This window comes from Eschrichtius robustus, chromosome 13 (genome assembly GCF_028021215.1).
Source record: "Eschrichtius robustus isolate mEscRob2 chromosome 13, mEscRob2.pri, whole genome shotgun sequence".
NCBI classification, from domain to species: domain Eukaryota; kingdom Metazoa; phylum Chordata; class Mammalia; order Artiodactyla; family Eschrichtiidae; genus Eschrichtius; species Eschrichtius robustus.
In genome coordinates, this window is record NC_090836.1 from 57,719,945 (window position 1) to 57,745,109 (window position 25,165).

At 36.6% G+C, this 25,165-nt stretch overlaps 1 protein-coding gene across 16 annotated transcripts in view; it reads left to right on the forward strand.

Annotated features, from left to right (window-relative positions):
• Positions 1–265: 265 nt before the first annotated feature.
• The window catches only part of MDM2 (MDM2 proto-oncogene), a 79,625-nt gene continuing 54,725 nt past the window's right edge, over positions 266–25,165 (forward strand). For 9 of the 16 annotated variants that reach the window (XR_011075935.1, XR_011075932.1, XR_011075936.1 and 6 more), the window contains exons 1-12: positions 266–636; positions 967–1,210; positions 1,343–1,427; positions 4,132–4,206; positions 6,316–6,449; positions 8,480–8,529; positions 11,752–11,819; positions 11,948–12,044; positions 15,890–16,050; positions 19,762–19,917; positions 20,956–21,033; positions 22,710–24,371. Coding sequence is in view for 7 of the 16 variants with exons in the window: in XM_068560033.1 (XP_068416134.1) it covers positions 1,347–1,427; positions 4,132–4,206; positions 6,316–6,449; positions 8,480–8,529; positions 11,752–11,819; positions 11,948–12,044; positions 15,890–16,050; positions 19,762–19,917; positions 20,956–21,033; positions 22,710–23,285 (1,476 nt within the window). In the remaining 9 variants the exon portion in view is untranslated. Of the gene's footprint in view, positions 637–966; positions 1,211–1,291; positions 1,428–4,131; positions 4,207–4,736; positions 4,824–6,315; positions 6,450–8,479; positions 8,530–11,751; positions 11,820–11,947; positions 12,045–15,889; positions 16,051–19,761; positions 19,918–20,955; positions 21,034–22,709; positions 24,624–25,165 lie in introns of those variants that run through there. The other 7 variants (XM_068560033.1, XM_068560034.1, XM_068560039.1 and 4 more) reach the window with 7 other exon arrangements.

The following is a 25,165-nucleotide window of genomic DNA, read 5'->3' on the forward strand; positions in this document are numbered from 1 at the left end:
ACAAAAATAGCGCCAAGGGACAAAGAAGTCCCAAGCTTGGCGCACCAAACCAGGCGGCGGCGGGAAGTACCAGGACTCAGCTCCCCCCGAGAAAAAGGGCAACCGACTCTGGCGGGTCGCGCGCGCTCAACAACCCCTCCCCACCGGCCGAGGCCGCTTGCCCAGTTCCGGGACCGCCCCCTTCGCCGAGGCTGTCGGGCCCAGCCCCGCCCCCAATGGGCGGGGGTGGCGGGGATTGCGCGCGCAAAAGCCCGGATGGGCCGCGGCTTCCGGCGAGCTGCGCTCGGACGGCAGGGGGCGCGCATCCGGCGCACCTCGGCCAGCTCGGCACCTTTGGGGGCCTGTGCGGCCCGGTGTGACTGGAAGGAAAATGGAGCAAGACGCCTAGCCTGAGGGGTAGCTCTTACCCCTCTGACCGAGGTCCTGCCGCTTTCGCCGCTAGGAACCTCCTTCTCCTCCGGACCTAGTGCGTTCGAGCGCCCCGGCGGCCTGGGCCCGGCAAGTGGAATGGTCGCCGAGGCCCAGGGCGTCGGGCTTCCGCGCGCCCCGTGACGGGAACTAGGGAGCCTCGAGGGACGGCTCCCTCACCCACCCCGCCGACTCCAGAGGCGGCAAACCCCAATTAGTGAGCAGCAGGTATCGGCCTGGAAGCGCGTGGGCAGTTCTGGGTTTGCTTTGTGACTTGGGTCTCCCCGGTCGCTGTCACCCCCCGCCTGTGCCCCGCGCGCAGCCTTTGTGCATTTCGTGGTGGGGGGCGCCGGGCACATGGGTCTGTGGAGGTTTTGTTGGAAGGAGGCGAGGTTGTCGCCGCTCGGGAGGAGGGCGGGTTTTCGGGGCCGCGCTCCCAGCGGGCGGGGGTTTGGGAGGGGGTTCCGCGGGCACGGGGGTAAAGGTCAAGTGCGCGGGGAGCGCTGCAGGGGGCGGGGGGGGGTGTCGTCAAAATAATGACAGGTGCCTGTTCGGTAGCTTGTATCTACCGGGCGCTACGTCTGGGCGAGATTGGACTGGTACTGGGGGCAGGTTGACTCAGCTTTTCCTGTGGGGCTGGTCAAGTTCGGACACGTTCCGCGTCGGCAGTAGAAGGAGCTAAGCCCTGACTTGTCTCCAGCTGGGGCTATTTAAACCATGCCTTTCCCCAGCTGTATTCACTGGCTGTTTGAGAGAGAGAGAGCCTGTGGTCACCGAGCTGTAGCATTTTCTGCTGATCCAGGTGAGGACCCACTTGCTAATAAAAGCATTATTTATGTCATTTCTATATGATTTGCCTTTTTTGTTTTTTTTTTTTTTACAGGTGTTTCAGTATTTCAAGTTTTTATCGTGTGTTTTCTTTTCGTACTCGTAGGCAAATGTGCAATACCAACATGTCTGTGTCTACTGATGGTGCTGTAAGCACCTCACAGATTCCAGCTTCGGAACAAGAGACCCTGGTTGGTATTTTTGTCTCCGGTGTAACTTTAACAAAAATTTATTTTATGAGGTGATCAACTAGATTTCATAGACCCCAATTATAGCATGGCTCTTAGTGAAGTTGTAGTACATAGCTTAAATTCCTGCCACTCAGGCATAACTGTGGAGCAAAAGTTAACTGTAAGAATCAATATTTATTTTCTTAGCTTTTTACCACACGATTAAAAGTCAGTTTCGTTATCTTCTTAAGTATGGATGCTGAAGTTATGTTTATTATATGACTTTTTTTTTTTTTTCTGTTTTGACCTGTCAGTATTTAACTTTTGTAGAAGTCACAGAAATAATTCATGCTTGTTGTAAAGATGTTAGGCATTACAGAAAAGTATAAAGTAAAAACTGAAAATTCCAGTCTTCTGTTTTGACCATTTCTCCTTTTTAGATCTTTATCTGTGTGCATACCCACATATATATATGCACATGTGAGTTTTAATCTGTCGTGGTTCAGTTTGTTTTACTAAAATAGGATTATACTAGAGATGTTAAGCAAATAGCATCTATGTCAATCAATAAAACCTACAGAATTCTTTTTTAACAGCTGCATGGTAATCTACAGCATTAGTGTACCATTTAAGAAATTTACGCCTTTACTGATAGGTTTTCTAAAATTGCCTTTAGTTTTTGAGTATTACAGATGGTGCTGCTTTGCATATGTATCCTAACACAAGTGTTATGTGTAATAGTTTTCCTCTCTGTCAAAACTGAATATTATCACTATTATTTTGCCCTTTTTTGGCAAAAGGTATTATATTATTGTTTAAATGTGTATTTCCCTAATCTTTGGTGAGGTTGGGCATCACATCATTGGTTAAGTCATTTGTTTCTTTTGAGGTTTGCTTGGTCTTATCTATACACTTTTCTTTTAGGCTTATTGTGTTTTTCTTAATAATTTGTAATAGTTCTCTGTGTTTCAAGTGTATTTAATTTTTATCATTTACACATGTTAAAAATTAACTTTGCTTATTTGTTCTTTTTCTCATTGAGAACATTTTTATAAAGTAAAGTTTGACTTTTGCTGGCTTTTGAATTTCATGTCATGTTTTGGAAGAACTCTCCCATCCCAAGATTATACAGATATACTGCTGTATTTTCTTCTAGTATTTTTTATTTTTACATCTAGATTTTTCTCATCTAGAATTTATCTTTCTGTTCTTAAATGTAAGATTAATAATGGTATTGTCTTTTATAGTAGTTTTCTTATTAATGCATGTCTTTTTAGTCAATAAAAAGCTGATGGCTTTCCATTGGAGACTTTGAGTTGTTTTATGTAATTTGAAGTTAATATATATAAAATTTTAGGAGGGAAAAAAGTAACTTTTTATGTTTTCTGGGATAATTCATTCTTTAAATAGCCTGAAAGTAAAGCGCATATGTAAGCACATAGGAGAAAACATATGATCAGAACAATTAATGATTCAATACATTTATTGTATATTTTAAAACTTTCAGTTATTAAATAATATTCTGTTGATTAACTGAAAATAGGCAGTTTTCTTAAATCTAGTTTTGAGGGTTAGATCCCAAACTGGGTTGCTGTCAGATTTCAAAGTTAGACAAGACGAGAGTATATTGAAGGGAGTGCAGAGGCACCAGTCTGTATAGGGGTGGCTGTGTAGTTGTAAAGATACTTGAGTTTTGAAGATTTTGATACAGCAACAGATAGGGAGAAAGAGCATAAACACATTACATCCCTGCCCCCTTGCCAGTTATTTTCTTACTACAACTTGCAAAGCCTCTAGGTCAGAGGCAGGCAAACTACAGCCTATGTGCCAAATTTGGCCTGCTGCCTACTTTTGTGAATAAAGTTTTGCTGAAATGGAGCTACACCCATTGGTTTACATATAATTTACGCTTCTGAGTCATACTATCTGGCGAGAAAAGCTATAAACTGTTTACTGTCTGGCTCTTTAAAGAAAAAAATTGAACCCTGATCTAGTTGGCTGGCTCCTTCAATATAGGTCATATGTCTTATTTGTCATTTGTGTGTGTGTGCAGTATCCAGTGCTGTCTGGTGCATGGCAGAAGCTCAATAAATGTTTGTCAAGTAGATATTTAGAATGTAGACCAACTAAAAGGCAGCATGATATTATAGTAGGAAGAAAATGCTGGCTTGCAGTTGAGGGATGTGAGTCGCAGTCTCCACACCTGTTCTTAATTATCCGTGTCAGCTTGGGTTAAAGTTCCCCAGCCTTCAGGAACCTAATGTGTAGAAAGAAAAGATTGGTAAAAGCACCCACCGTAAAGATTTACTGTTTTCTCTCGTATTTTGTAATTTAGCTTATAGTAAGCTCATTGGGGTATTCCATTTACCATTGAGTTTGTAAGGTAATAAGCAGATGATAGAAATAGCTGGAGGGAAAAGAATAATTTTCACTGCCCTGGCACGGGTACTGTTTTGATGGCAACTGATGATACTTGAGGATTCTGTGATTATTTGCATAATAATTAGATCCCAGCATTTTCTTCCCAAACACAGTCTGTGGTATTCAGTTTACATAGTCTATTACATTTAGTGAAAACATTATGACTTAGTTTTTGAGGTCTCTAACCTTGTGAGATAGCATTGTGTTTGCTACCTTTATTGAAATTCTTTATGGATGAGTTTCCTGCAGGCTTATAGTTCTGGAATAATTTGGAAGTATAATAGCAACTCTTTGTCCTTTATAGGTTAGACCAAAGCCATTGCTTTTGAAGTTGTTGAAGTCTGTTGGTGCACAGAAGGACACCTATACTATGAAAGAGGTAAGCTGAACTAAGTTAAAAAGATAACTTAATGTCTTACTAGTTACATATAGCCATGGGGAGAAATTGGCCATATAGAGGGATTTTCAGTAAGCAGGAATATTAAGTATTGTGGTCATTTGGACTATAATTTGAAGCTGAAAATTCAGTTTATACTCGAATTTCATTTGTCAGCCAGGAACTCAGACAAAGGGAAGCTCTTTAGGGGTTCTTAGCCATTTTGTGCTGTGAACCCACTTGACGCACTGGTAAAGTCTTAAGATTTAGCAGCAGATCTAATAAATGTAATTTGGAAGTAGTGAGGAGCATAACTGATATTTTGAGACATTTACATCAAGCATAGTATGTATGATGTGAAAAACGCTTGTGATTTTATTGGTGACAAAATCACAGTTATTGTTAATACTTTGTGATTTGTTGCCTATATTCATAATTGAAGGGCAAGCTAAATTTCAGTTAAAAGTTAGTGAAAATACAGACAAACATTTTTTTCCCATTCAAATTAATGGACCCCCTGAATTCTATCCAAGGACTTATTGGGCATCCATGGATCCCAGGTTAAGAACTTCTGCACTAGAGATACATGAGTACAGTGTACTGATCTTTCTGGGATAGAGGTGAGCTGATTCGTGAACATATGTTCTATTTAATGGATACATTTCAATGTATTGTTCTCTAGCTTTAAATTTGTGCACAGAAGCATGCTGTTCATTGAGAGATGGGCCATCTTGGGGAAAATTTCGATGTGAATGAAATGTGCCTCTTCCCCATCTCTCACACTTAGTTTATGGGACTCAGATTACTTAAAACACTGAAGGACCTTACATCAGGATAGTGGGCAGGAAAATATTCCAGACCCTTTTCCTTTTTAACCACATTCAGAAGTTTCCTTATGGGATGTTTGGTAGAAAGAGTCTAGGTTCTCCTCCTTCTTCCCTTCCATTGTCTACCATCTCTTCCATCCATAGTCACAGGAATATTCCTTTAAGTCTGAAGCCTGCTTAGCCATTTAAGTCTATAGACGGTGCTTGCAGGGAAGTGTCAAGGTAAATGATGTTTTTGGGATGTTAACTTGGGTTTAACCTTATATTATCATTATATAACCAGTTAAGGAAACAAAAAAGTATGACTAGTAGTAGGTAGAAATAAGGAGAAAATTGATCAAGGTCATCATAAAGACTTAGAATGCTTATATTAAACCGTGTAACAGGGATGTATATATTGTCTGACACAGTGTTCAGTTGTAGAATCTTTGTTCTGTGGTATGTGGGAGAGTAATGAAAGCTAGTATGGGGTAGTAGAAAGCACACTGGGCTAGAAGTCAGAAGACCGGGTCAGTTTCTTATTTCTCATATGGTGATAACAATTCTATGAAATATCAGAAGAATGAGACAGTACTTGTAAAAGTACATTGTAAACTGTAAAACACCATATGTGTTTAGGTGGTTGTTAATAGGTTTGTATGTGGATGTCTTAAAAATGTATTGCCTACTTTGTTTTAATGGAGCACACAAAATATAATTTAACTGTATGTGCATGATTCAGGGTCATTATTTTGATTATTTATTGTGTAGATTATAATGATATCTTTAAGGGTTTATTTCATTCACTGAATTCTCCCAAACTGTTGTGTAGATGTAATTGGTCACTGTCTTCTCATCTGTGATGACCTCAGAGGTTGTCGAGGTATATGGTGTGCAGGACTATTGACTAAATGACTCCAGGTCACTGCTATATTTTAGTTGATGTTTTTGATTCTACAACTTTTCATTGTGATCAGTGGTTTTGCATTTTGCTGCCTTTTCCTTTCTTCCTAATAAGTAGTACCTAGATATTTGGGCAAAGTTAAAGTCTGCCCAAAAAAAAAAAGACACATTTTAAAGTTTAAGTAAATCAGAAGCAGTGTCTCTACTTTGATCAAATTAAAAGAAAAAGATATAAAATCAGCTTTTTTTTTTTTTTTAGGAGTACAGAATGGTTGTTATTTAGATGGTTATTGATGTGGTTGCTGGTTGTTTAACCCTCCTCAGATAAATGAGATGTTATTGTATGTATTTGAAACTAACATTTAATTTTCTTTAACGCTCAGAAATCATATTTCTATTTCAGGTTATATTTTATCTTGGCCAGTATATTATGACTAAACGATTATATGATGAGAAACAACAGCATATTGTGTATTGTTCAAATGATCTTCTAGGGGATTTGTTTGGAGTGCCAAGCTTCTCTGTGAAAGAGCACAGGTAAGTTCTTTAGTCTATTGTAAAATGCCAGCTGGGCAAACATTTCAGTTCACCTCCATCCTTACTCCCTTTTGTCAGAGAAAATTGTTATAATATATATAAAAGATGCTGAAATTAAATTTCTTAGTAAAATAGCATATTACTTGAGAACCTGAGTTCTGGAATCTTACAAGCCTGGGTTTGAGACCCAGCTTAGTCATTTACTAGCTGTTAGACTGGGTAAATTGACTTACCCTCTTTAAGCCTTAAGTTTCCCCTGAATATGAAGTAGGAACAATATAAATACCTTATGTGGAGGTTATAAAGAGGCAGTGTGTAAAAAACATAGTGTTTGGCACATGGAAAGCATCTAAATATTAGCTACAGTAACTGCATATTAAAAAAATATTATTATTGCAGTCACTTCCAAAGACAGTCTTTATAATACCCTGTGGTAATGGCTTAAATTTGAGCCCTAGTTACCTTGGAGATCATTTTCTTTGTCATATGCCATTATGGCACTTAATCAACTGAATTTAACCCAGATGACATTTCTAGAATTACTCTACCAGGAACTGAAGACATTTTTTTTCAGTCATTCTTACTTTACATTTGGAATTCCTTGTTTCATTTTGTTAGTCTCTTTGTAGTGTATCTTAATTAATGAGACGAATACTTTTCACCTGAAACATTTACCTAGATTCTACTAGTGTTTAATGCTCAATAATATTACAGCTAAAAAGATAATTAAGTGGGATATTTATAACTTTAAAATAACTATTATTATATGTATATATTCATTATTGAATATTAAGAAAAGACAGAAAACTAATGATAGGGGAAAAAAAGTGTAATTTGTCATTGAAAGGTATTTTTACTTGTTGTTTTTACAATATATTATGCACAGATGTGTTTTAACCCCATTGTGAACATACTATATTTAATTTCACCCTGCTTTTAAATTAATATACAAGCTTCTTTCCATTGACAGACGATATCTGTTTAATATTTATGTTATTTTATACTTGGCCTTGGGATATAAGCTCTAATTTTATAAGTTTAAGAAATAACTGTATTGATAATTTTGCACCGTCTTGAGTATTGAATCTTGATAATGTTTGGAGCTGTAATTTCTGATACTGAAAGCACAAATTTAAAATTATCTTTGACTTGAATTCTAATGTGTTGAGAGGTTCAACACTGGGGAAACTACTGACTTGGGAAAAAGATATGAGTAGGAATATTGATTTTTTTTGTGAGTTTAGGGAGCTGTATCATCAGTCCCAAGAATGAAAAAAATTAGTTGGGATTGGCACTTTCTCCTTAACCTTGAGAGTTAGAAATGATATCTTGTGACCAATAAATGTTCTCTAAAGTCATTAGTTGATAAAAAAGAAAAATGTACCATGACTTCATTGAGTATTGGCATAAATGAATTGTTTCCTTATGCTCCGGAGGGCAGAGATTTGTTTTTATTTCATTCTTTGTTTTCCCCTATTTCTAGAACAGTGACTGGTACTCAGTCTGTATTAAATGACTGTATACTGCTCTATCTTTTAATAACTTTTCAGATCAAGGAAGAAAATCCATTAGATGATTGGTCTAAGGTTGATAAAAGTCAAAACTATAATGAAGTTCCTATATAATGGGTTTTGCATAACCTGCTACTTTTTTAGGCACTCTTCGTCTATGCCCGGAGCTAGATAATTTCTTTTCTGTTTGAAAATAAGTATGTTAACCTGCCTCGTGTGTTCACACCAGTTCTGTGGGGACTTTTGCTAAAGTCTCAACAAGGCATGTTTCAGGAAATGGAGATGTGAAATCTTCGCACTAGGGAGACCTTAGTGATTATTAAAAGTGGCTGTGTGTAATCACTGTGCAAATAATTACTATGGTGGTTTTTAGTGTCTAGAAGCTTATCAGTACTTGAATGTAGTGATTTAAACTTTGGGTTGTAGCATGATAGTTTATACTAATATGCATTTAAAAGTCTTGTTAAGTCTAGTTTAATACATTTTTAAAATGTACATCTTTTTTTTTCTCTCTACAAGGAAAATATATACAATGATTTATAGAAACTTGGTGGTAGTCAATCAGCAGGGTAAGTTCATTTTGAATTCCATAAGCATGTACTGTAAAAATATATTAAAGACATTCTGTGGATGTGCAGACATCTTATAATTGTGATTTTCTTTAAAAGTTGCTCTCATTGTATATTTAATTATAGTAAGGGTATGATAAATTTAACAGGAAGAAATACATATGAGCTAAAACAACATAATACTAAGTTTCTTATGCATATTTATTTGCAGTGGATATTTAAATATCCTGTTACATAAATTTAAGCCTTGGGATATCAGGTTAGAATTTGTTTTTAAAGGTAGATAATTTCAAAATCTTCTGCATAGTAGAGATAGGAGCAAACCTTGAAACGTTTTCAAAGGCTTTGGGAAGTAATACAGATACCTAGGTAGGGCCATTTGAATAGAAGGGTCCTTGTCTTGTGTGTTTTTTATAATAGACAAAACTTTGTTTACCAGTTTGTTCAGGTGAGTGCCATTTTACTTCCCTTCCTTTAGACTTGTAGTTCTTAACTGGTTATTTTTGGGTAACATATCCTGTTGCTAATCTGATGAAAGTGCTAGGTTCTTATTCCATAACGGTACACCTAAACATACACAGTGATATGCCGGTAAATGTTTTAACAATCCACTCTCCAGGGGAAGAGCCTTGATTTGTGGTTACTGGTTTCCATAATATAAATACCCTCCCCATGACCATTTTCAGCCACAAACATGCACTTGGGAAGAGATGTACACAGTTTGCTTGGGAGTGCTGGTAGGAGCTGGCACTACAGGCTTTTTTTTTTTTTTTACTTTATTTATTTATTTTTGGTTGCATTGGGTCTTTGATGCTGCGCACGGGCTTTCTCTAGTTGCAGTGAGCAGGGGCTACTCTTTGTTGCGGTGTGCGGGCTTCTCATTGCGGTGGCTTCTCTTGTTGTGGAGCATGGGCTCTAGGCACGCGGGCTTCAGTAGTTGCACCACAGGCTTCTTAAAGTCCATTCTTTTTTTTTTTTTTTAATTATTTATTTTTGGTTGCATTGGGTCTTTGTTGCTGTGCGCGGGCTTTCTCTAGTTGCGGTGAGCAGGGGCCACTCTTCGTTGCAGTGCATGGCCTTCTCACTGCGGTGGCTTCTCTTGTGGTGGAGCACGGGCTCGCGGACTCCAGAGCACAGGCTCAGCAGTTATGGCGCACGGGCTCAGTTGCTCTGCAGCATGTGGGATCTTCCCGGACCAGGCCTTGAACCCATGTCCCCTGCATTGGCAGGTGGGTTCTTAACCACTGCGCCACCAGGGAAGCCCGAAGTCCATTCTTGATCTATAATTAAGAACTGTTCTCAGAAGCTTGTTTACTTTACAGAACGAACTGACCACTCCTTAGTGCTCCCATTATTTCGTATCTAGATTTTATTGTTATATTACTTTGTTACACTTACTTATACAAGTGTGTCCTATTCAGGTTTGCAGTCTGCATTACACAGTACAGTGTTTATTAATACGATGTTTAGTAAATTTGTTGCATTGAATACTTATTCTTCCAAAGTTAGGATTTAAGACCCAGAAAAGGGCAACACCGTCTTATCCCAGAATAGAAGTAATTATTAGGCTGGTGACTTGACATTTTGTTTTACAAAGCCCTTTACAAAAAAAAATCAAAAAAAGGCAATCAAATCAAAGGAAATCAAATGAAGGCAAATAAACAACTGCAGTATCTATTGTAGTATTTTAAGTTTTCTGAAGTATTATTATCCCTGATGTATTCATTCATTCATTTAAATCTTGGTTGATTGCTAGGAAAATTATATTAATGAGATGGTAACCTGTAGATTACTTATGTTATTTCCATTCTGAGTTTGTTTCAGGTTTTAGTTTAATATAATTAACTTCAGAACGCCTATATCATTGTTCTCAAACTTGTCACACCTAGTGCTTCCTTTTTATTACATCTGTTTTGTAACATCTCTTATACTAAAACAAAATATAACCTACTTATATGGACAACTTAAATCAGTATAATACCTTGCCCATAATATAAAAAATAAATAAACTCTTATGATAATGCATATAATTTCAAAATGTTAATACTCAGAGCGGGCTTCAGTGTTAAGACGAAAATGTTTCCAAGGGAGTAGTAAAGGGTATTTGATTATGATCTTAGGTGATGGTATATATCCCACATCTGAAATTTTGACTTGAGCTCCAAGTCTGCACATCCACATACAGACTAAACCTACCTACCTGAAAGTTTTATCCACTTTTCAGTTTGTTATCTTCCCATCCAAATCTGTTCATCATCTGAAGTTTGAATGATAACCACCCATTTATCCACCCAAGGTACAATCTTGGAATTCTTGACTCCTTTCTCCCTTGCCTTGTATGTCAGACACCAGGTTTTTGTCGGTTTTTACCTTTTTAATTTCTCTGGAATTGATCTTTTTTCCTTGTCTTGGTTTAGACTTTAATGCTTTTCATTTGTGTTATTGCAGTTGCTAATACTGGTTTCCCTGCCTCTGTTCTCTTTTTTCTCCTATTTTGGCAGAGGGAGTTGTCACTCTTCTGCTTATAGTGACCATTTAGAGGTTCCTTATTGCTCGCTGGGTGTAAAGTACTTGCTGTGAACTAGCAAATCAATTTTATCTCTTAGATTAAACCTTTTTAATGGTGCGTGGCTGGAGCAGTGCCTTAGGGAGGAATGTGAAGTATTAGCTGGGAAGGTTGCAGTGATTTGGGATTGGTGGCAGGAGTATTGCTTGTTGATATCTTTGTGCTGTTTAGCAAGACAGGCAGGATCCTTTATGATCTGCTTACATTCCCATAGTAATGAAGTACCTGTAGTTCCTGCAACAAACACTGGTAGTTCACTTTTGAATGCTTTTTTCACAGTGTTTCCTCAGTCTGGAATAGCCTTTCCCAGTCGTACTTCCACATATTCTACTATGAAACCTCTCCTGATTGCTTGTTACTCAGACCTTGCCGCATACCAAATAACCATTGCTTCGTCTTCTCCATTAATTTATCTTATAATACTTCTTTTAGTGTGCTTATTTTATTGTACTTTATAATTATTCTTATGTATCTTCTATATTAAAATTGAATTATCTATTTACATCTCTAGTATCCAGCAAAGGATGGCACTTGGGAGACTACGCGTTCAGTGTTGGTTAAAAGGTTAAATTGTATGAGGAGTTTGTTCTGGATAACATCTATTGAATAACCCTTGCTTTCCTAGTTTGTGATTCTTTGTTTTTATTTTCTGTCAGAACCATCAGATTCAGGCACATCTGTGAGTGAAAACAGGTGTCACCTTGAAGGTGGGAGTGTTCAAAAGGTAATCTTGAACTCATTCTACTTTGATGTTTCTTGAAAATTGGGAGTGTTTAAAACAATGAATTTTTAGCTTCTTGGTGTTATAAGTTTGTGGGTTTATTTCTGTTTTTTTCTCCCTTGAATGCTTAGGACCTTGTGCAAGAGCTACAGGAAGAGAAACCTTCATCTTCAGATTTGGTTTCTAGACCATCTACCTCATCTAGAAGGAGAGCAGTTAGTGAGACAGGTATATATGAATATTTAATTGGCACTTTCAAACAGCTTTTCAGTGTTCATTCTTTACTGAAATTAGTGCATTTAGGCTTAATGAAATTGTGCTTTTTTGGTTTAGATGAATGAATTTGAGTTTCTTATTTTTATATGATTTATTTGGTTTACAAATTGCTTCCTTAGCAACATTTTTCTGGTTGACTACAGCAGGCACAGTTTACTGTGTCCTGCTGGATTTTATAGTTAGCCAGCTCTTTGCTATGCACGATAACAGGACAAGGATATAAACTCTATTTTAGTCATAATTCTTAGTCACCTTAGCAGTTAAAGTATTTGTTGTTTCTAATAAATAAAACACACCAATGAGTTTAAAAACAGAGAAATAGCATCTTAGAAATGAGGACGAGGTAAAGAAAATAGCTGAGAGCATTTTTAACAGAGAAAAGAGTAGAGGAGGAGGCGGTTGCCTGATGAAAGTCATGATAACTAAAACTGTATGATTCAGGTGAAAAAAAAGAGTTTGGCAAATCAGTGAAGTAGAATAGATAAACCCAGAGTAGAGTTTTGTACATGAGGGCAAAGGGCAGCAAGTGTAGAGTAAATACATCGGAGTAGAACAAATGGTTATTTGGGGGGGAAAAAATCAAGTTATATCTGTGCCTTATGCCAAAAATGAATACTAAATGAGTTTAAAAGATAGATGAGTTTAAAAGATAAATGAAAAAAATTACAACATATTGAAATAGATTCACTTTAAATTTGACAGTGTTAATATCCTTATTATAAGTTTCCAAAAGTCAATAAGAAAAATATTAAATATCCAACTTGCAAAAAAAAGTTTTTTTCATAGTAAGTAGAAATGACTGATAAATATGAGGAGGAGTGGATTTTAGTGATTTAGCTTTATAGGTAACAAAAAATGCAAAAAAGGTGTCTTTTCTGGTCTTTCACATTAGGAAAGATGATTTTTTTTTTTTTAACTTATCCTTGCTAACTATGTGTTGGCACTGATGCACTGTTGGTGTATCAATTGGTGTAAATTGGTTAACCTTCATGAATTATAAAAAGGCTTGGCGTTCTTACCATTATCACAGCAATCCACTTCTAGGAATCTATCCTAAGGATATAATCAGAAATGCAAAGATTATATGTAGAGATATTAATTTTAGCATTATTCATAGTTGAAAACATATATGATGCTAGAGAATGTCATCACTCTAGTCCAGGCCATTGTCATCTTTTACTGAGACCACTGCAGCAGCTTCTGATTTTCTGTTTCTAGTTACTTGCTCTTTCTGTCCTTCATCACAGTACCAAAAGGGATCATAAAAGGTAAATTGGATTGTGTCACTTCCCCACTTTGTTTATTTACCATTGACCTTCAAATAAAACCCACACTTTTATGTTGGCTTACAAGGCCCTGATCTACCTTTAATCTGGTTTTTGGCCTTTTTCCCCACCTTCACTGTGTTTTAACTGCACTGATTGGTTCCTCAAACAAGTCAGCATTCTTTCCTGCTTTAAGGCTGTTTGCACAGTTTTTTTCTGCCAGAAGTTCTTCTACCTCAGTCTTGTAAGACCAGCTCCTCATTTTTCTATTTTTGCTTAATTATTACTTTCTCAGAGAGGCTGTCCCTAACCACCCGGAAAAGTGGATCCCCTCTTGTTATTCTTTCCCTTAGCACCCTGCTTGTTTCCTTCATAGCACTCATTATAGCTTGTAAATGATCGTATTTTGGTTGCCTTGATGTTTGAACGTAAACTTCCTCTGGTGGTAGGGATGATGGCTGACTTCATTTTTGTATACCCACTGCCTAGCACTGTGCCAGACGGAAAGAAGGTGCTCAGATTTGTGGACTGAATGGTACAATTATGATGAACCTATATTATGGATACCATATTCTGCAGCCATTAAAAATAATGTAAAAGAATGTTTAAGAGAAAACAACCCCTGGGAACTCCCTGGCAGTCCAGTGGTTAGGACTCAGTGTTTTCACTGCAGGGGCCTGGTTTTGATCCCCGGGTGGGGAACTAAGATCTTGCAAGCCACGTGGTATGGCCAAAGAGAAAAAAAAAAGAGAACAACCCCAAATTGTACATATAGTGTGATATAAATATGTTTTTTAGACGGAAATAAATTTTTTAAACGACAGCTGGAAAATTATTATGCTAAAATGTTAATAGTAGTTATCTCAATGGTAATATTATAGATGATTTACATTTAAAATTTTTTCTATTTTTTAGAGATTTCTACTATGAGTAATATAATACTTTAATAATCAGAAAAAAGCCCCAAATGTTATTAATAGAGTTAAAAAATATAGATCAACAGCATGGTTTTGGCCTTCTAGCCCACATCTTTCAACCAAGATCACCTTTTCTTATAGGGAATACAAACATTAATAACTTATATCAAGAACTTGTGATCTTGTAGAGATAAATACAAAATTAAAGTAGAGGATATAAGCGTTGTTTTGGGAATTCAGAGGAAGAAGAGATAACTTCTGACTAGGAAGGTCAAGAGAGGGAAATGGAGTGAGCAAAGGTGTGAGCTGTACCTGTTTCAGGCATATGGATTATATTTAATCTCATAACCCTATTAGATACTTAACATGTAAGGCTGCAGTGAGCACCCTTGCTCATAAATCCTTAAATGATTATGGGGATATTTGTCTAGGATAGAGAAACTGCCCATAAAATGTTACACTGTTTTGCATTTTTACCAGTAGTGTATAGAGACTGTCTCTCATTTTAATTTTTGTCATTCTCATGGGTGAAACATGGTATCTCATTTCAATTTGCATTTCCTTGATCACTAGGAGGTAAGCCATTTTTTCGTGTGTTTATTAGTCATTTGTGTTTTATGCATTGCCCTTTCATATCTTTGAATTTTTGTAAAATTAAGTTTGTCTTTTACTTGGTTGGTAGGAGGACTTTGTATAAAGTGGATATTAACCATTTTCTATTATGTGTTGCAGATTTTTTTTAGTCTGACATTTGCCTTTTAACTTTTTTTTTATAGTATTTTATTTTGCCATGTAAGCCTTAAGTAACTAACTTAATCTTGATAGTCTTTTTCTTGAGGGCTTTGTAGTGTCACATCATACTTTCCCACCCTGGTATATTCTCTTATATAAGTAGTTGGGTGGTTTTGTTCCTTGTGTTTGGTTTTTTAATCCACTTGGAATTTATTTTTATGTCTGGTGTAAGGTAGGACTCTCATTTATGTTCCTGACAGATTTGGTAACATTCTCACTTTAAGTCAGAGATAATTTCTTATTTAAAATAAAATGGACCAGGGACTTCCTGGCCGTCCACTGGTTAAGACTCCGTGCTTCCGCAGGGGGTGCAGGTTCGATCCCTGGTTGGAGAACTAAGATCCCTCATGCCGCGCTGCCAAAAACTAAATAAATAAAATAAAATGGACCAGTTTTAACTGGTTTTGATTCCTGTTGAAAGTACTGGATACTAAGGAAATTGAAACATTAGGAATACCTTCTAAGTAAGTTAAACAGTTTTGGTTCTTTCCAGGAAAAAAAGTGAAATCTTATATCCTAAATTTTGATTTTGACAGAAAAATCGTAGACTGGTTAATAAAAGGTCTAGATGGATTAAATTAATTGTGAGTTGATAAAGTTCTGAAACAAGCTTAAAAAGCTTTTAAAAATGTAGTGTGCTGCTATAACTCTAAGTTGGACAGATCCAATAAGAGTGTTGACTTTTGAAACAGTAATTCACTATTTTTCTCTGTTTAATTTCATTGAAACAATTTTAGTACAGATAGGTAACTTAAGACAGCTCAATTTCTAAATACATTACAGTATAGCAATTTAATTAACTTGTTTTTCTTTACATATTCAGAAGAAAATTCAGATGAATTACCTGGTGAACGACAAAGAAAGCGCCACAAATCTGATAATATTTCCCTTTCCTTTGATGAAAGCCTTGCTCTGTGTGTAATAAGGGAGATATGTTGTGAAAGAAGCAGTAGCAGTGAATCGACAGGGACTCCATCAGATCCGGTAATCCTCTCATTTTAAATAAAACAGGACTCTCTTATTTTTAAAGTCTAGTTCTGGCAGTCCTAATAAGCATCCAGATAGAATGCACATGTATGATATGTGATTGCTGCTTGATTGCTGCTATACACTTGGTAAAATTTTCTTTCAAATGAAACTGTATAGATCTTCCCCACTCCCAACCCCGGGTTTGGGGAGAAGGGTGGAAGATAATGGAGTTGCACTGGAGTGTGCTGGTAAAATTAGTACCAATGTTAGTTATTAATGTCACCCTACGTATTGGAGAACCTTTGTGGGCCACTGCACCAAAGATACCTTAAGATTCTAAGCAATTTTGTCTCGCATATTTAGAGTAAAAATATCTTATTACAGCTCTCAGCAAATAAGTGAACATAGCCTGATCTCCACATTTGCCATACGTAGGTCTAGACATCAGGGAAGGTCTTTTTAATAAGGCTGTGAAATATTGGTATATTATTGCATGCATGATGGGAAAGTATCAGTACTTTTTGATCATTGATACAAAATTCCAAAGTGTTAGCCAGCATTAACATTCTTAAGAGATATCACTGAAGGAAGTTTTATAAAGAAGTTTTTGCTAACAAGAATGCTTGACAAATGGAATGTTTTCTTTCTTGTCATTACACATTTGTCTTTAAAATGTTATTAAAATTGGGATCTTTATTGTGATATGGCAACATCTCATGGTGATTATTCTGGATATTAGTGATTATTTTATAGTTCTCTAGAAGATGTAAAGGATTGAACCAATTGTGATAGTAACCATATTCTTTTTATGTATTATTCTTTATTATCTTTACATTTTTTTTCTTCCAAAGCAGTGATTTTATGGATGCAGAAGCGCCTTCTAGAGTTAGTATTTAATAGAGCTGTTACTCATGTAGGACACTAGATGGCATGGTGAGCTCCTCCAAGAGCAAGTTCTTCATTCAGTAGATATTTGTGTCTTTTCTATGCCAGGTTCCATTTGGCACTGGAGATACAGTGGTGGTCAAGGTAGTTATGATCCCTGCCCTCAATGGGAGATAGGTCATCAGCAATCAAACAAATAATTAAAACAGTGAATAAATGCTATGAAAAATATACAGGTTCTTGAGAGCAAATATGTGTGATCTAAAAATTGAATCCAATTAAATAAAACTTGATGTGTCACCAACTTCATGTTTGGATAATTTTATTCCTTACAAATGGTTTTAATACAACGACTATGCACCATTTAAACTTATAGTCTTTGTTAAAGTTGTTTCAGAATTCTAGCTAAATGGTATTAAAAGTCCTTGTTCTTTCTACCTGGGACACTGCCTTGTTATCAAAAAGTATAGAGGGTATTTCTTTTTGTTAGTCCTATTCTACGCTCTCTTCTAAAAATCCTCTCTATTAAAGATCTATTGTTTTTCAGGCAAAGTCCCTAGTTGTGAAAGCTTTTGATAAGGCTAATTTTTTTCCTTCATTTTAGCTTACGTCACATTATTTGGTCTTGTCATTCACCAATTTGTGAAGGGAGTTACAGGAAAGTGCATTTGCCTCCCATCTTTTCTTTTGGGTTTAATACATTGGGAGAACTAAGGCTATATTCTAGGCTCTATACCAGGCAATTAACATATTTTATCACCTCAGCAGCCTCAAACTCCATTTATAGATGGGAAAACTAAGACTGGGGTGTTTCAAATAACTTGTTTAAGATCACATAACTAGTAATTGTCACAGTTGGAATTCAGAAAAACAGGGATTTTAAGATCTTTGCAGATCAAGCCTGTCTGATACTTTTTAAATATACAGTATTTAAAAGTTTTTAGGTTTTTCTTTTTTGAACATTAGCTAAAACTTTTGAAAACTTTTTTTTTTTAATTTGTTTATTTATTTTTGTCTGCGTTGGGTCTTCACTGCTATGCGAGTCCTTTCTCTAGGTGTTGCGAGCTGGGGCTATGCGCGGGCTTCTCATTGCCATGGCTTCTCTTGTTGTGGAGCACAGGCTTTAGGTGCGCGGGCTTCAGTAGTTGTGGCTCATGGGCTCTGGAGCGCAGGCTCAGTAGTTGTGGCGCACGGGCGTAGTTACTCTGCAGCATGTGGGATCTTCCCGGACCAAGGCTCGAACCTGTGTCCCCTGCATTAGCAGGCGGATTCTTAACCACTGCACCACCAGGGAAGTCCTGAAAACTACTTTTAATTTTGCTTTCTTCATAGAACCCTAGAATAGGAGTGGGCAAACTTTTTCTGTAAAGGGATGGATAGTAACTATTAGGGGCTTTGCAGGCCATATGGTATCTGTTTCAGCTACTCAGCTCTACGGCTGTGAGGCAAAAATGGCCATAGACAACAAGTCTAATAGACAACGGGCACGGGTGTGTTCAGTAAAACTTTATTTATAAAAATAGATGGGTGGTGAGGCACAAGTTTGCTGACTCCTGCCATAGAAGATGCTTTCTGAGACTTAATGTTTGTCGTGATTTTTACCCCCTTATTCTAAACAGTACACTAAAGCCTAGTTAATTGAAGTGTCCAGTTTCTTAGGTTATTAGAGCTGTTATTGTATTCTAGCTTGACTTGTGAATTTAATGTGATTGTTAATAGAGCCTTTTTTTAGGAATTAGAACTGCAGTTCAATGAATGTTGCTTTTACTACTACTTTCCTATCATCACGGTTTAAAACAGTCTTTTGACCTCAGTGGTTGTAAAATAAATACCTTGTTTTTGTTTTTATAAATGATGGGAATATTAGAGATCATTTAATCCAAACTCATGTGTCATAGATGAAATAGCTGTGGCCTTTACAAGTTAAATATGTCTAGGTTGAAAGTTACTTTGTGGCAAATCTAGAATAAGAATGTATGTATCCTGACTACTAGACCAAAGTACTTTTTCTGGTTCTAGCCTTCTTCTTTGTGTATGTTCCTACCCTTAGCCACTGATGGCAAATATTATGGGACTGAAGGTTCTCTTAGGTTCTTATACTATTAATCAGTTTTAAAATGAATCACATGAGCAAATACAGAATGTTAAAAATAGATTTTAAAAATTATATCTGAAAGCTCTTCCAAAGAAATTATTCTCAAAGTTCATTAAACATAAATCATAATTATTGTATGTGTTGTAGCTACTAGCATTCTACTAGTTGGAAGATATAAAGATGATTGAGACATGGTCTTAACTCTTACAGTATGTATAATTCAGATAAGAAATGTGTGCAAAATTATGTTTTATGAAATTTGTGTGTGGAAATATATAATACTCAATAATATAAGTAGTACAGATAATTAAAGGTGGGGAGTGCTCTTTTAGTTATAGTATTGACAAAGGCTTTGGCAAAAAAGGATGAGCAGAATTTGAAAACTGTCAAGTTATTCCAGCTAGAGAGGGAAGGTGTGGAAGTTGAAGTTTGGTTTAGGAAACAATTTAGATCTGGTTAATGTTCTTGTTTAGTGGGGGTAGGGGGGTGTCTAGTTGGAGATAATATGAAAATGTTAATATAGACTTCCTGTATGTACCTTGAATGCCAAGGGAATTTGGCCTTTTCTTTTATATAATGGGGTTTTGAACAGAGAAAATATTTATCTAATCATAACCCAGAAGCTTAACCTAGTGTCAGTGTGCAGGATGGAACTGAGGGGGAATTAGGTTAACAGGGAAGAGTTAAGCTGTTACAGGCCAACAGGTAATGTACATTAAGTCACTTTTTTTTCCCCTCGATTTTAGGATCTTGATGCTGGTGTAAGTGAACATTCAGGTGATTGGTTGGATCAGGATTCAGTTTCAGATCAATTCAGTGTAGAATTTGAAGTTGAGTCTCTTGATTCAGAAGATTATAGCCTTAGTGAAGAAGGACAAGAACTCTCAGATGAAGATGATGAGGTAGTTTTTTTTTCTGATTATATTCTAAAGTTCTTAAATACTTTCCATATTCGTTGACTGATGAGATTGAAATAATAATGTATTCAGATTTCGCATCACAATCTTTGACTCTTGATTTATTCAAACTAGAATATTGGTTTGTGGACTTGAGGCTTTGTAATTCCTTGTTGTCTTATTTATATTTTTTAAAATGTAATGTCAAGAAGTCAGTAGGCCTTAATGAGCATTCTTACAATAGTCTACTCGTTTTTAAAAATATTTAATTCAATTCTCCTTTTTCATTTTTAATTTATAAAAAAGTAAAGCACGCATGCAGTTAAAAGTCACATACTACCACCAGATCTGTTTCCTGGAAGTGACCAGCTTCAACATTTCTAGCTATTTCACTGTAATTTAATACTTCCATATTTATAAAACAAAAATGCTTGTACTGAATATTTTACTTCATTCATTTTAAACATCCCTGTATGTTGACTTTTTACCATAGTGGGTGAGGATTTTACCGTCCTCCATTTCTCCCCCTTTATATTCACTCATTCCATGGGACCTTTGTCTCAGATTTCTCATATATAACATAATTGGACCTTGGTATTTGCGAGTTCCACATTGGCGGATTCAACCAAGTGCAGATTGGAAATATTCGAGTAAAAAAAAAAAATTCCAGAAAGTTCCAAAATGCAAAACTTGAATTTGCTGTGGGCCATCAACTATTTACATAGCATTTACGTTGTATTTACAGCTTTTCACATGGCATTTATATTAGGTATTATAAGTAATCTAGAGATGATTTGAAGTGTAGGGGAGGATGTGCATAGATTGTATGCAAATACTATGCCATCTTACATAAGGGACTTGGGCATCTGCAGATTTAGGTATCCTTGGGGGTCCTGGAACCAGTCTGCCCACAGATACGGAGGGATGACTGAGTACATGTTGTTTGTTTAGGACTTATCACTAAGAAGCCTTACTGGTTGAAGAAAAAAGGTGATGAATTGATGCTAATTTTTTTTTGTTTGTTTTTCTTTTTCTTTTTCTTAGGTATATCGAGTTACTGTGTATCAGGCAGGGGAGAGTGATACAGATTCATTTGAAGAAGATCCTGAAATTTCCTTAGCTGTAAGTATACATTTACTTTTTCAAGGAATCAAAAAATAACATTGAAGTCAAGATTAGAAAAATATGTCTAGTCTACTACTTGACATGAGGTAGTTTTTATCAAGTTAACATTTTTTTCTTAAGTTTTAATGATTTAAAATATTTTTGTTCTTTTATTGGGTTGGGATCTGTTGCTATACTTTTTAGTTTTTTTGTGTTGGAATTTGAACTTTTGAAGAACTTCATTATGGAAAATTTTGGGTATGTACAGCATAGAGAATAGTATAATGTATCTCCATTGTACTTATCACTCAGGTCTAACAGTTACCAACATTTTGCCAATCTTATCAAATATGAATATCATATTGATTTGTATTAGAAAATGTGGGATTTTCTATTAAAGAAATCTGGACTTAAACATTTACATTGCATGCTTCACAGGGTTCCTCAGGTATTGGATGTGTGTTTTTTTAACAAAATATCATTGCTTTAATTTTTGTTCTTAATACTGCCTTTTGTTATATTTGGACAGGAAATTCATTTTTCTCTTTCTGAGATAGAAACAATTATTAATTATCCAAATACTAAAAAGGAGGAGAAATTGTAAAATCTTAGGAAAATATTTTGCTATATTAGAAAATAATTCAAGTAACTAGTTGAGTCATTTGATGTCAGGCTGAGTGAAATGTTTTAGACATAGATCTTGTAATTTATCGGACTCTTGAAGCACTTTCTTCCCGTATTACAAGACCTTTGTCTTTGGTTTTATCATTTAGTAGATAACCTGCTTTTACAACTTGAGAGAACCATTGTGGGAGAATGAATAGTTTCCACCCTTATTGCTAATATCTTATGTCATTTGTCAGGCAACTTAAAAATGGTTACATTATTCATGGCAAGTTTGGAAGGACCTCTTATGGCAAGTTTTACATGTACAGTGTCCTCAGGCAAGAACCATGCTTCTCGTAAGGCAGGGAGATAAGGATATGTTCAGTAAAGAGGCTTGGAATGTGGGGGAGTTTGTTATCCAGATTGCATAGTGGGTGGAAAGGTTTGGGAAATAAGTTGGAATAAGGATGAAGCAACGAGCAGTTACAGAGACGAGAACACAGAAAAGGATAGACAAGTAAGGGGCATACATTTTGGATAGTGACAAGGATGGCAGAGTTTAGCTGGCCGTGATTGCTGAAAAGAATGTTTTAGCATTTCCTTTGTGGGTGAAGTTAGGGAACACCCAGTTGAGCCCTGGTTTTAGAGCACTTCTAAGAGAGTCTTAGTCAATGGCAGACTGGTTGATAGTTTTGTCTAGATTGATTTGGTGGACTGGGCACAGTATCAGGTTTGAGCCTTTAAGGCAGTGGAGTGGGTACAGGCCTCATTACAGAGAAGATCCCATAGCACTTGCTTCAGCTAAATGAACCAACGCTGTCCTTGAACAGATAACTTTACAGGTACATGGTTAAGGTCATGGTGAATACGTTTTTCATTTTAGAATTCTTAGCATAGTTTGGCTGGGAAAAAAATGTATTTACAAGCTCATGCTTGAGGAAGGACTGTTGAGTGCTTTATATAAGACATGGAATGCTGAAAATTGAGCTGTATGATACATTTTACCTTAGACATATTGAACAAGTTGCTAGCGTTGCTGTGACTGGTTATTGAAGGGTTACAGAGCTAACTGTCTTGTTTCCTTGAAGGACTATTGGAAGTGTACTTCATGCAGTGAAATGAATCCTCCCCTTCCACCTCATTGCAACAGATGTTGGGCCCTTCGTGAAAATTGGCTTCCTGAAGATAAAGGGAAAGATAAAGGGAAAATGTCTGAGAAAGCCAAACTAGAAAACTCAGCACAAGTAGAAGAGGGCTTTGATGTCCCTGACTGTAAGAAATCCACAGTGAATGATTCCAAAGAATCATGTGTTGAGGAAAATGATGATAAGATCACACAAGCCTCCCTATCCCAAGAAAGTGAGGACTATTCTCAGCCATCAACTTCTAATAGTATCATTTATAGTAGCCAAGAAGATGTCAAAGAGTTTGAGAGGGAAGAAACACAAGACAAAGAAGAAAGTGTGGAATCTAGTTTTCCTCTTAATGCCATTGAACCTTGTGTGATTTGCCAAGGTCGACCTAAAAATGGTTGCATCGTCCATGGCAAAACAGGACATCTTATGGCATGCTTTACATGTGCAAAGAAGCTAAAAAAAAGGAATAAGCCCTGCCCCGTATGCAGACAACCAATTCAAATGATTGTGCTAACTTATTTCCCCTAGTTGAACTACCTATAAAAGTAGAATTATATATTTCTAACTATATAAACCCCAAAATTTAGACATGAAATTTATTTTTATTTTTTTAGCTGTATCAAAGCAAGAAAGTATCTTACTACATGTAGATTTCTCCCAATAGTGAATAGTTACTTCCTTTTAGGAGAATGCCCCTTCTGTTGATATTTTATATTTGGGTTTTAATGTAATTTGGATTGGATATAGAGTTCATCCTTTGCCCCTCTACCCCTTTTTTTTTTTTGGGCTGCACTGCTCCGCATGTGGATCTTAGTTCCCCAACCAGGGATCAAACGCACGCCTCCTGCAGTGGTAGTGCAGAGGCTTAACCACTGTACCATCAGGGAAATTCCTACCGCTCATTATTTTAAATAATTTCCACTTTCTCTTAAATGAGAAGTATCTTACCTTTTAAAAAATATATAAGTAGGACATTTAAATGTAACTTATTCAGTACCTTTCATGTAAGGAGGAAAAGTTCGTGTGAAAGATTTAATATTTAAATTTTACATACTCTCTTAAACTTTCCAATCCTTAGTTTCTCTAGTCTTTCAGAGCCTCTTAAAATATAAGTCCTCTGCATACGAACCTTCAAATTGCCAACTTTCAAAGATGTGAACGTGAGCTGGCATGTCCAGTCACGAAAGTTCACGTGAGTGGAGTACATTGTCACATGCGTGCATCCTCTACAAATGGTTGTGCTTTTGTGTACTTTATAGAGTACAGTAGTATAGTGTCTTTATTTCAAGCCCAGGATGTCCGGAAGCAAGCATAAAAGCAGCAGTGATGTAGCTGGTACTGCTGATGGAAACAAAAGTGAAAATAATTGAGAGAGTGGAGTGACAAGAGGAAGAAGTAACAGAAGAACCAAAGAGATTCACGACGCAGAAAATGGCAAGGGTTTTTTCTTTATTTGAGGAGGCACTGTTAGTTTTTGAGGCACAGGACCCGAACGTAGAATGGTACATGAAGGTTGCAGCAGCTGTTCAGAATGCAATCCAGTGCTACCGTGTTATCTATGAGGAGAAAAAAAGAGCTACTACCCAGACATCATGGGATCGTTTTTTCAAGAGGGTAGGTAGAATTGAATCCAGCAAGGAACCAGAACCTGTGCCATCAGCGTCTGGTGTGAGTGAAATTGCAGCTTGCCCTCATCTCCTGTTGCTGACAATCCTTCAGCTCTGTCATCTCCCACCTCCTCTCCCTCCTCCAGTCAGTAACTCTTCTTGCCTGTTCACTTGATGCTAGCCCCTGTATGCCAGCTGTTGTACTGTACTACTGTACTTTACAAGGTACTGTACTGTAAGATTAAAAATGTTTTCTTTATTTTTTGTGTTTGTTTTTTATGTGTTATTTGTGTGAAAAGATTATAAACCTATTACAGTACAGTACTATATAGCCGATTGTGTTAGTTGTGTTAGGTACCTAGGCTAATTTTGCTGAACTTACGAACAGATTGGACTTAGGAACGGGCTCTCGGAACTGAACTCGTTTGTTGCAGGGGACTTACCGTATTCTTTCTAGATAAAAGAAATAGGTAGATCATTTTGGTGCTATGTAAGTAGCACTTATATATTTCTCATTCTCCAGTCTCTGATATGGTAAGGGATATAATAAACAGAAGGACTGTTTGTTTTTATACTAGCTGAAATTGTCCTAACTTCTCTCTAAATTGTCCAAAAATTATAAGAATGACATCCTATAAGAATGACAGGATCAGAACATAAAATTCTGGAATAACTCTCAAACTGTATAGATTAACATCTTGATTTATATTAAATCTTCAACGAAATAGTGGAAAATAACTTTGATTTAAGGTCCCAGTGTATTTCTCCCATATATGTCAGTCGTACATACTCAGGTGAGGA